Consider the following 12788-nt stretch of genomic DNA (forward strand, 5'->3'; position numbering starts at 1 on the left):
GTCTCTGTTGACAGTCCAGGACCTTGCTCCTCTGATAAACTGGGAACAGTGTGTATGTGTGTACACTGTACACATGTACCAGCTGTTAAATCGGTGTCACTCGCCCCCACTGGGACCTAATCTGCTATCTCAGTGTTTTGTGCATGTGTGTGAGTGCTCGTTAACGCTCTCAGCCTGTGGGTCTCTTGAAAGCCTGGTGTGCCACTTGACAGCAGCTGCCCCCCCCCCCCCCTTCATCTTCCAGCACAACCACTGAGCACAAACTATATAACGCACACAAAGTATGTGCAAAAGTAAAAGCGGTCTTTTTACATGAGAAGAATCGAGCTGCGGTGCATTTCTTTAAAAACATGGCATGCTACTTTTATCTTTACATAAATAAAGGACATGGGAGAAGAACACACGAGAAGTGTGTCTACATGTTAGTGTGAGACTTTCACCTCTAATCCAGCTTTGGAGGATTTTACTTCCTACTTTGTCGTTGTGCCTCGGTCCACAAATCAGCGGGGTTTGGCACGAGAAGAAATTAATCTTTTAAATACTGAAGCTGAACAAAATATACTTAATCATCATTCTCACTGACCAATCAGCAGCTTTTTATTTAGTTATTTATTTTTTTGCATCAGTGCGCACTTCATTTGAAGCAGTTGTGACTCAAGAGGTTTGAAAGTTGTCCACTCATTAAATTATACTGAAGCCCACACTTCCCTGATGTGTTCATTATATATATATATACACGTAAAAGATCTTTCAAATAACAAAACAGTCTTGTGTTAAAGGAGCGTATAGTGTAAAGCTCTTTAAGAGCAACCCATTTAACATTTGTTGCAGAAAGCACGTTTAAAGCTTCTTTTTTTGGCTGCACCTTTCTTCAGTGGTCGCTACAGTAAAATAACTCACACGATGACTTGGGAATTATTTTTACACCGGATGCCCTTCCTGACGCAACCACATACCACCGAGCTACCACAGCTTTCTGTGTGGAGCAGAGAGCTGCTATCTAGGGCAGTAAAAGAAAAGGTTTGTAAGCTCAATCATCCAGGTAGATGACAACAAAAATGGTTAAATCATGTCATGTGGACCAGTTTCTTTAAGTGAAGAAACATTTTGTCTCCCATCCAGAGGACTTTGTCAGTCTGCAGCCTGCCAACCAGATCTGTCCCATAGGTAGCCTTCATTGCTGTGAAGGAGGCAGACTGACGAAGTCCTCTGGATGGGGGACGAAACGTTTCTTCACTTAAAGAAGCGGGTCCAAATGACATGATTTAACCATTTTTGTTGTTCGTCTTGGGCAGTGTTTTTCAAAGTGGGGGGCCGCCAGGGATGGAAGACTGTAAGCTGGAGAGAAGAAGATTTAAATAAGCAAAAATAAATATGTATTTAAAAAATAAAATCTGTCATTTCCAGATAAACGCTTGGGAGAGAAGTTATATTTTTTCTGTTTTGTTCTTCTGGTCAACAGTTTGTTTAAAAGTTGTTGTTTTTTCAGTGGGAATATAATACAGTGTTTAAAACATGTTAGTTAATAACATTTTTATGCTCAGCAGCTGCAATAATGAATTGAATATAGTGAATAAAAGTTGGAAAATTCTCAAAGTTGATGTTTCTTTACATATTTTGTAGCATTGTTTGAGAGTTTGCGAGGGGGGCCTCAGCCAGAAGCTAATTATGTTTGGGGGGCCATGCCATGGAAACACTTGGGAACCCCTGATCTAGGGCACCCTGGGGAGCTTCTGTTAAGAGCCTTGCTCAAGGGCCAAGGGTGGAGGCAGGTATGGGTGTTTTGTCTCCCACCTACATTTTGATGTTGTCGGTACAGGGAGTTGAACCTGCGACCTTCCGATCACAGGCCCACCTTCTCTAACCTCTGCGCCACCACTCCCACATTTTAAAGCATAACCGCCCAAATATTTGACATTTGGATCTTATATCAGAGAACATTTGTAAATCATTTTAACTTGGATTGGCTTTAACATCTCTACTCCTTATGAATGAACAAAACAGCTGCTGTGCTGCTAATTGCATTAGCGGGACATGCAGCTTATTTGATATTAGCTTGGAGTTAATATTGTTTCAGACACAAGAAAACATGGCAAAACAATAAGTACACACCAAATATAACATTTATTTTTTACTCATTTTTTATGATGCACTCCTTTTCTTTTCTGGAAAGAATATGGATGAATTAATACAAATAGTAGAAAAAGAGCTGAGTTTAAAAAAAAAGTGGTTTAATTATAATAAGCTATTTTTAAATGGGAAAAAAACTATATTTATGATATTTTCAGGTAATCGGATTTATAATAATGTAAAGTTACATATAAATGGAGTTGAAATCGACAAGAGTTGATGAGACAAAATTTTTAGGTATCATTCTGGACAACAAACTTAGTTGGAAGCCTCATATTGAATATATTAAAAATAAAATTGCAAAAACTATTGGAATATTGATTAAAATAAAAAATTAATAAATGTAAAAGGCTTGCATATTATTTACTCTTCCTTGATTATGCCCTACTTGTCATATTGCTCAGAAATATGGGGAAATGCAAATAAAACTACTATTGACATATTAATAAAGTTACCAAAAAAAGCAATTAGACTTATTAATAATAAAGTGGGATATTGTGAACCAACTAATAAACTCTTAATTCAAAGTAATACTTTAAAATGACATTGTTTATATACAAATACTGGAAATAATGTATAAAGCACTGAATAAAAGTCTTCCTTCTGGAATTCAAAAATTAACTTAAGAGAGAGTAAATATAATTTACGAGATTCGTTAATATTTGAACATGCTAAAAGAGAAAAGTAAAGTAAAATCTAGATGTATTTCAGTTGTCGGTGTGAAACTGTGGAATGAACTGAATGATGAATTCAGATTATGTTTTTGTTGGTGAGCTTTAAAAGAGTCATAAATGTAAAATTGTAAAAGCTTATGGAGATGTTATGTAAATATATGTATTGTGTAACCATGTATGTATGTAATGTGAGTATGTGTATGTATTATATACATGTGTATTTAAATATACGGTAAATGTCTGTATGTGTATTTATGTGGACAGTAGATATTATGTCGACTGCTGAGTCCATGAACGGGGTAGGCAAGTATAAGCCTTGGCTTCAACCTATTCCTTTTTTGGTAAATAATGGGTTTACCATTTTATTTTGTTTTCCCTTTTTTAGTAATTTACCAAAATAAAGTTGAGTTGAGGTAAACACCAAGTATAACACTTATTTTTTTAATTATTTTAGGATGAGCTTGTCTTGGTTTTGTTGTGGTTTTTAAGCCAAAGGATTTTTTTTTATTAGCTTAAAAAGATTAGCTTAGCTTCCTCTCACAGCTGTCTGTCCTGTTGGCTCATAAACACAGCAAGTCATCAGACGCCAACCCTGTGAGAATATAAGGGCAGCGTGACATTTATCTTTGCTGCTCCTGAAAACTTGCTCCTAAATTAACGTCGCCTCAGCCAGCTAAATGTCAATTTGTGCACCCGCGCCCACCCGCGTCCCTCTCGCCGGTGGGCGGCAGTCTCCCTACAAGACGGCGTACAGTAAAGCGTGGCGCTCGTTGCATGTCTCGTTCATCACCTCTTGTCTCTTTCTTTCTCTGCTTCAGCTGAACGAGTTGTTCAGGAAGTCGCCGGTGCACAGAGACTTTCTGGGCGTTCGCGTTCGCAACCTGAAACCCAGCCGCTCCATCTTGGCCGTGGTGGAGGCTCGCTTCAGACCGGGTGAGAGACGCCTCAGCTGAGACAAAACCTAAAGAAATGTAGAGAGCGTAAATAGTTATCTATAACCCTTTACAGTTAAATAATTATACACAAAGAGAGATTTGCAGTTTTTTCAAAATTTTACAAATATTTCACTCATACACCAATCTCTGTAAAGTTTTAGTAACAATGTTCTACGTTTTTTTTACAAACCTATGCAATCGTTTAAAATCATGCTTTGATATTCCACAGTCCAAACTTTAACTTTTCATTTTCAGTTGTGAAGGAATTCATTAAAGGATGTGCATCGTTAGCAGCCTCCTCAGTGCTGCTAATAAGTTTTAATTTAGCTACAAATATTGTAAATGTATTTTTTTTTCTTCCTTAGCTGCATAACAAACCCACTCTCTCAACATGAAGCAAAAAAAACACTTCAGCAGATTTTTATTTTGAATGTCTGCACTGAAGCAAAAATTACTTCATAGATACTCAGAGAATTCTTTATCTTTAATAGTAAACTCAGTCCTGGTGCAAAGCATCAATATGAGTAAAATGTGTGACGGGATAGAAATGAAATATGGTGTAAAATCAAAATGCATCTTATTAGTTTTAAATGTTAAGTTTAGGTAAATCTGTTGCTCGTGATTTCATCGCAAGGCTTAAAAGATCTAAATTATGTGGATTGAAATGTGTATTAAAATCGTTTGGCCGATGCACTAAAACATTTTTTATTATTTCCTTCTGCACTACAAAGAACCAGAGCCTCCTCTGTACTCTTTAAAACACATTTTATGAGCAAAATTTAGCATCCTTCACACCCTTCACACGCCGCTCCTGCATGGCCTGTAAAACAAACATCTGCGGTTAACATTATGAGAGCGATTCATCTGGAAAAAAGTCGGGACAAGCAGTGGTTGGAGGACAAGTGGTCCATGGAGACCCTCCACCTGTCATACACAAGGCTGTCTGATGTATTCATCGTACCATTAAAGGAACCTGAGTCCTGTGTTCCTTTGTAGTGCTCCTCGGAGGCCTTGTCCTGAGTGGCTGTACCTCTTGTTTATTGTAGACACGAGATACACCGAGAAGGACATCGTAGCAGCCCTGCTGAAACAGTTAAAGGCCTCCAAAGACACCAGCATCTCTGTGAAGAAGCCTGAGGATGAGAATATTGGCTTCACTAATTATGGTAATGTAATGTGGATTTAGTTTTATAAAACGAAACAGTTATTCATAATGTGCTTTATCAAAATCTCAAGAACAAAGCTCGGCATTCTTAAGCAAATAGATTATTATTATTATTATTCTTTTAGGCCTGTCCAGCATCCCCTTCTTCACCACTACTACCACCACTACACCGGCCGTCACCACAGCTGCCCCTATCACCACAACCAGACCTCCGGCGACCTCCCCCTACATCACCCGCCGCCCACCAGGCACCACCCGCCGGCCCTCCGGTGGCAGGCGTACAACCACGACAGCAGCTCCGGTCACCACGCCACGCCATTCCATTACCACGACCACGCTGCCACTGGCCACCGTTCGAAAAACGCCTCGGCACAAGCCCTGCGACTCCCACCCCTGTCTCCATGGGGGCACTTGCGAGGACGACGGCAACGACTTCAGCTGCAAATGTCCTGCTGGACGAGGAGGGACCGTGTGCGAGAAGGGTGAGTCAGGCGGCATTACATGTTCATTTTCGTTAAATATAAGGGCATTTTTAAAAATACTTTTTAAGTTTTAGAATCGGAATAAGTTTTATTATCATTGTACTGGGATCCAGTGAGATTATGTTCGTACAGTCGTCTGAAAGATGGGCGGAGTGCACGTTGCTGCTGCTATAATAGCGCAGCCCCTTATTCTTTATCAGAATACTTTTAGATAGAAAAAGGTAAGAGCCATGAGGATGGATAGTGGTATTACAATAAAAGATCTCTTCACATCTTGTCCTATCAGATCAATAGACAAAGCTTTGTCCCTAGTTGTCCCTGTGCCAAGAAAAATTTGATCCGAGGCCAAACGGAAGAGTCAGATTCAGATTTGTCACGATTATTAGTTTTCTTCAAGCAGACTGTTTTTTTCTTGTCAGCCTTAAGTCCTGCTGGTACTTTCCCAGTCCAAAATGGCCAGATGTATGGGTCACTCCACTGCTCCGTGTTGTGAGCCTTCCTCAAGGTCGAGCCCAAAAAGCTGGCGAGTCCTAGAAGCCGCAGGTGGCCTACGATTAAAAATCTGCGCTCACTTAAAATTCATCTAACTAAACAATAATTCTTACCAGTGCAGAGAACAAACACAAATCCCCACCGAAAGACGTATCCTTTTACACAGGTTTTCAGAATCAGAATGCCTTTATTGTCATTATACACAAGTACAATGAATTTAAGAGCCACTCCTTTTTTCAGTGCAAAAACATGCTCAAGAAAAACACACACTAAAAATATAAAAAGATGTAACGCAATATAGATATAATAACACCATGAAAGTAAAAAATACAAGTATTTCACAATTATATTGCACTTTATGGATATTAGTGAGATAGTTAAGGTGATTGAGATTGATTTTGTTGAAACCCTATTACTCACCATTGAACCAGCCATTTCTTTTAGTTTATAGTTACTGCAAACTACAACCTTAAGTGCTTTAACCCATACAAAGGCAGTAGAAACACACTGTTGTAATACAAACAGTTTTTAAAAGAAGGTTTTATGAAATCAAAGATTCATGGTAAAGAACGCGGTCTATAATTCTCCTGTCATGCTTTAGTTTGCCGTGAGTGCCAGGTACCTTCAGTGGCAGTGATGACTTTCAGTTAGTGCCTATTTATGTAAATTAAAGTTTTAAGTGCTCACAGATGTGAATTTATAGTGCGATTTAAAGCCTGAACAAATTACCAGCAGCCAGAGCCTGAGAGAGAATGTCAGGTTTGTGCTTTTTTTTTTTTTAAACTCAAGAACAAAGAAGTCAGGTGCGATCGAGTCAGACAGCTCTCAAACTCGTCTCTAGTGACTCAGATAGTTTCAGCATCTCATTAACGCACAACTACTGAGTTGTCACTAAAAGTAACATCAAGCCCAATCAGCTCCTCAGAGAAAATCACAAAATGAGGAGAACTTTTTGATAAACACATTTTTTTGTTATTGTTTTTTCTTCCCACTTACCCTACTTTGGGATTTGGAGGAGCGACCTTACACAGCTGCATCTTTAGATAATTGACACTAATTGCTTTGATGGGGATTAGATGATGAGAATTGCTCTGTGTCTTTGAATCAGAGTGGTTAACTGAAATCACACACACACCCAGCCTCCCCCAGATCAATCAAGTCATTAGAAAACAGGGAGCTCATCGGCTGCCATTCTCCTCAGAGAAATGGGCAGAGACAGATGGACCAAAGACGAAAATGAGGCTTGGGTAAAATTATATTTGTTGAGTGGCTAAAAAGCAAATCCATCTTGTAAACACGTGTGAGAGTCCATGAACCTGAGAGTGGGGGCGCAAAGGTTCCTCTCAGTTTCTTCCTTTTTGTAAAACTCCAAAAGCTTTTCGGTAAATGATTACTCCTGAAATAAACTGATGGACTGGCTGTTTTTCCTATCAAGACGCAGCGACTCATCACCGCCACTCATGCGTAATTATGCACATTAAACTTCTGTTAGGCTGAGATAAAGCAAATCACACGGTAATAACAGAATTGGCTTTTTATCCTCATTCCTCCGCAGTGATCAAATACTTCATCCCATCTTTCGGTGGCCAGTCGTACTTGGCTTTCCCGACAATGAGCGCCTACCACACGGTCCGCATAGCCATGGAGTTCAGAGCGTCCGAGACGAGCGGCCTCCTCCTCTACAACGGTCAGATGAAGAAGAAGGACTTCATCTCTCTGGCTCTGGTTAACGGCAGAGTGGAGCTCAAGTGAGTGTTGGCTCAGCTAAGAGGCCCATCAACCTTGGTATTTATTGATTCAGCTGTTTTTGACAGATTAAATTTAATAGGTGGTTTTATCCTTCCAATTCATCCTTATCACAAAATGTCATGAAACATTAATGATCCCCATGAGGGAGCAGGGTCATTGCAGCAGCAGCTGGGAGAGGATGTAAATAAGAGCAAAGCAAAGAGAGCTAAAGATAATGAGGCAAATGATTACAGTGAGTAAACTTGTGGAAAACAGCGGTGCTTCCAAATAGATAAAGATACGGGGACTTCTGGACAATTTGTAGGTTTAAAAGGTGGCATGCCAAAACTGATCGAAGCAGATGCAATGACCTAACCTGTAATAAAAATTGAATTTAAAAGATCTGATACCGGTGACAAGTGATGTTTTCATCTATACTAAAATCTCAGTGCTCCTTTTTTTTGGCACTACAAATGTAGGAATACACGTAACACTTTTGGCTAAATTTGGTGTACCGTATTTTCACCATATGTGTTGCACTTTTTAAATTATTTTTAGTAATTTGCATGCCCTGCGTCTTATAGGCCGAAGTGATGTATTTATAGATTTTCCCCCCATATTTATAAACCAATTTTTGGCTGAGATATGACTGTTTTCATTCATTCTGACTGAAAATATTGAACACTACCATTTTTCAGCCGCTAGTTGGCACTCGGGTTGTAAGGCATTCCGTTGTATCATGTAATAGGTAAAAATGGCTATTAATGACATATTCAAAAAAGTTCAAGACAAAAACAACTGGACTTTATTTATTATACTTTACTTTATATTTTATTGTTTTTGTTTTGAACTTTTTTTGAATGTAACATGTCCTGGATGACTGAGAATTTTCACCAGCTATTAATGACACAATTGGCTTGCCATAGTCTGCCACCTTCATTCTGCTCGCTGCTTGGAGCAACTGTCAAACCAGCTTCATTTTGCTTCACTGCCCTGGTGAAATGCAGCTAATTTGACCATTAAATGGGGGGCCGAGATGGTGTAGAGGCAGGGCAGCCGGCCTGGGACCCAAAAGTCCCAGGTTTGATCCGCGGTCACTGCACACCTCGTGGTGTCTCTGGGCAGCACACCTCATCCCCAAAATGCCCCCCAGGCACCCTCAGCAGCCGCCCACTGCACCGGCCGGTGGTGGATGGGTTAAATGCAGAGACTAATTTCGCCATTGTATGGAAACATACAGTGATGACATTGTGAGGATATTATTATTATTATTATTATTAAAGTGCATTTATTAAGCAAACGTTCGACTGAGACACACCTTTGCTATAACGTCGAGCAAACAATTGTTTTTAGGTGTTTATCTTGTTAAATTTCAAAGAAACGCACAGCGACTCGTCTCTCTGCGCGTTCGTACTTCCGCGTATCGGCTTTTGAAATGCATCTGATTGGACCATCAAAGTGCATTTATCAAGGAAAAGTTAGACTGAGACACACCTTTACTATAATTTTGAGCAAACAAATAATTGTTTTTAAGTGTTAATCTTGTTAAATTATTATTAAAGTTCTCCTGTACATGCTCCTGCGGCTGCCATTTGGCAGCCAATCAATTTTTGGCACAACACCGGCACACATTTCTGTCTTCGGACCACATTTCCGGGTTGTCAATGGTGACGCATAATAGATGCGCCGTATACGGCAAAGCAACATATTTATGGATTTTTTTTTTCACTTTATTAGACATATTTGGACTGATGCGACTTAACTTATAGGACAGAGAAATGTGTATGGCGGAAAATACGATACATGAAGAACGGAACAGGGCATTTCTTCAGTTAAAAACACATTCACTCTTATTGAAAGGTTGAGCTTGGGTGTCATTCTCCATCAGTATTCCACAGGAGCTAACTCTTGTCCCGATTGTTGGGTCAGAAAAAGTTATCGATCAACGTCATGGCCCCACATCAGCCTCATCAACTGAATCAACGCTTGAAAAGACGACAAGAAACTACAAGCCTCATTTCAAGGAGAAAATGCATCAAATTAAAATAATTATTTCTAGTGTGATTTAAGTTTTAAGCTTTTCCGAGATCCTTTTCATCACCATCAAAGAGTCGGGCTTAAAGCTCATACTGGAGCTGGCCTCTAGGGGGCAGCCATTTTGTTTCTGTTTCAACTTCCAGATGACTTTTATGTTTGAAGGGAACTCGCTTGGTGGCATTTTACCACTCTGAAATACAGCAGTTTAGCGTTGATCAGTCTTTTAAACCAAAAACATACAAATAACATTGTCAAAACTGCACAATGTTTAGTCAAAACTTATTTTAGTGCATCTTCAGTTTAATTTTTTGTTTGTTTTCTTCCATCCAAATTCATTTTGTGTGCTCCTTTAAGACAAAGTACTTACCTTGTAAGAGTAGTTCTGGGGTGATTAGTCACTTTCATTTATGAACAATATATGTTATAATAAGTATTATAAGTGTACTATGTTAATTTGTCATTAAAAAAAAACTAAAACACAGAATGAGCACACATACTGCCCAAAATTCATATCTATTTTACAAATAAAGTGATATAGAATTGAAAGACATATTTTGGGACTGTACAAACTTGCATTGTTTAAAAACTTCAGGTAAGTGTATTGATTTTTTTTTTTTTTCCAACAGATTAGACATTTGAAATAATCCACAAATGTATAAAAGTTGTCACGGTGCACAGACAGACCTTGTATCTTGAATATTTTTCTTCTTTTTGTCCTTAGTTGCATAGATAAATGAAAACTTTAAAGTTGAAATGCTCTAGAGTGGATGCATATTAATAACAAACATGAAGTAAAATCCAAAACAGAAAGACGTGAAGAATAAAAAGACTAGGAAACTAGAAGATATGAAGAGTATGAAGTTTATCATTTAAAGATAGAGGAGTAGAAAAGTGCATTTAGTGCATCTACTTTCACCTTTTGATTTGAGCTGTCAGTAGCAAGAAGACAATTTTCTTTGCAAGGAACCTTCTGAAACACTATTATAATAATTACAATAATACGATGTACCGGTATTTGTCTTTTCTCCCACAGCAGAATTTTATGAATAAAGATTATTTTGGAAAATCAGGGCCTTCAGACAAGATGTGCATAGACTAATTTCGGTTTCTGCACCATGTCTGATTTGGAAGCATTGTTGGAGCGAAGTCTGCTTATCTTGGATTTTAGATTTCACCATGACCCTCTCAAAGCTCTTTCAGCCTCTCTCAACCTGGCCAGGTTAGACTCATCCATTGAGGATGAAATCAATAGCGAACTCGAGGGGATCATTAGTCACCCGCGCTTTCAAAGAGGTCTCAATTCCAGAAATACAGCGGTGAGATTACCACCCACAACTTTGCAAATCCGAGACGTGGGGAGAGAAAATAATTATTTGTGGCAGATAATTGCTCTCAGGTTGAGCTAATGCTGCTGTATGTGTGGGTGCACATGCACCACAGCTCTTTTCTATGACTATATGGCCTTTTTCTCACCAAAACCCCATTAGATAAAAGGTTGTATGAAAATAGTGGTATGAAAAAAAAATTGTAATGAGTAACTGCTGAATTTTAGTCATGTAATTTTGGCATTATTGTATATTTAGTCATCTGTTTGTTGAGTAACATTAGCATGTTTCTTTTAGTCATTGCTTGATTTTTAAAAAGAAAAAAAAACCCTGTCTCGTTTGCGTTGTGAACGATATTGACTGTGCATGTCCACAGGTGTTGGGAGATTTCTTTTTGGGACACAGATGAGTTAATCCACTCTTTGTCAATCCCCTTTCAGGTTTAACACCGGATCCGGCACTGGCACCTTGATCAGCAAAGTTCAAATCAATCAGGGACGCTGGCATCAGCTGGTTGTAACGCGCAGTCGCCGAACTGCCGTGCTCCGTGTCGACAACGAGTCACAGGTCCAGGGTGACAGTCCTCCGGGCACAGACGGCCTCAATCTCGACACCCAGCTGTTTATTGGAGGGGTGACGGAGGAGCTGAAGCAGGAGTAAGACTGTTTGTCTTTGTATTTAACGCTAGTGACGTGGTTGTATTGACGACATGGAGCAGAGGATGCAGTAGCGACCTCATTCCTATAAGTTAAATGTCCAGTAGGATTGATGAGTGCAACGTTCTGTCTCCTCAGTGTGAGGGAGCGGACAGGGGTTTCCTCAGGCCTGGTGGGCTGCATCCGCATGCTGGATGTCAACAACCGGATGCTCAACCTTCAGGAGAGCGACGGGGACAGTCTTTTTGGCAGCGGGGTTGGTGAATGTGGGAACAACCCCTGTCAGCCCAATCCCTGCAAGAACGGTGCCGAGTGCCAAGTCAAGGAGGCCGAGATGTTCCACTGCAAGTGTCGCAGGGGCTTCTGGGGTAAGACAGCAGCATATTAAAGTTTCATCATTAAAATGACTGTTGCAAACCTTTGAGAAATTAATTTGTGTTTGAAAGCATGGAGGACTTGGAAACATGAGAAATCGATTTTCTGCAACAGTGCAGTTTAAATGCTGAGGGCTGAATGACTGCTGAAGTTTGCCGAATAAGCTAAAACTGAGTCGTTAAAGTGAAAACAAGCAGAACAGTTGGTAAAATGAGCAAAAGAAAGGCTGATATGAGCCAAACATAGGCTGTAATTAGAAGAGCATGTGCTAAAAGCAGCAGAACAGTAGCTCAAACTACAAAAGTGCCAAAACGATTGCTAAGAGCTGAAAGCAGCAATGCAGTAGTTGAAAAATAAAGATGCTAAATGATAGCTAAAAGTGGCAGAATGGTAATTAAAAGTAGCAAGAGTAATCAGTGGATTAAAAGAAGTGTTTTAAAGTTTCAATGGAAACTTTTGTCCTCACTGATTTTGAAATCTATACAAGTTACATAAACTTAAAAAAAATCCACACACACTTTTGTGGATAGAACTGAACATTTTAATCTACGAATGGTTATGAATATTATTAGATTGCAAGTAAAGCGTGTGGAAGAATCTATAAACAGGAAAACAACAGTATGAATTCATTAATTTATGATAATTGGTTTGAAAACGTTTATACTACGATATAATCCAAATTGTCATTTGTAGTTAAAATTTTAGTCCTACATGGAGTCAGATGGTCAAAAAGTTTGAAACTGACTTGAGTCGTTGCCTTCTTTTTAAGGATTCTCTGTGGTTGTGCCT

At 39.2% G+C, this 12788-nt stretch overlaps 1 protein-coding gene across 1 annotated transcript in view; it reads left to right on the forward strand.

The window, feature by feature from the left end:
- The window catches only part of LOC119417727 (agrin), a gene marked incomplete in the record, with an annotated part of 254818 nt that overhangs the window by 202898 nt on the left and 39132 nt on the right, over positions 1 to 12788 (forward strand). Inside the window, 6 exon segments of the mRNA XM_037684999.1 lie at positions 3623 to 3737; positions 4786 to 4905; positions 5030 to 5386; positions 7434 to 7626; positions 11409 to 11624; positions 11763 to 11992. Of these exon segments, the coding sequence (XP_037540927.1) occupies positions 3623 to 3737; positions 4786 to 4905; positions 5030 to 5386; positions 7434 to 7626; positions 11409 to 11624; positions 11763 to 11992 (1231 nt within the window).

The sequence above is a fragment of the Nematolebias whitei genome, chromosome 11 (assembly GCF_014905685.2).
Source record: "Nematolebias whitei isolate Nwh7 chromosome 11, NemWhi1, whole genome shotgun sequence".
Classification (NCBI taxonomy): Eukaryota; Metazoa; Chordata; class Actinopteri; order Cyprinodontiformes; family Rivulidae; genus Nematolebias; species Nematolebias whitei.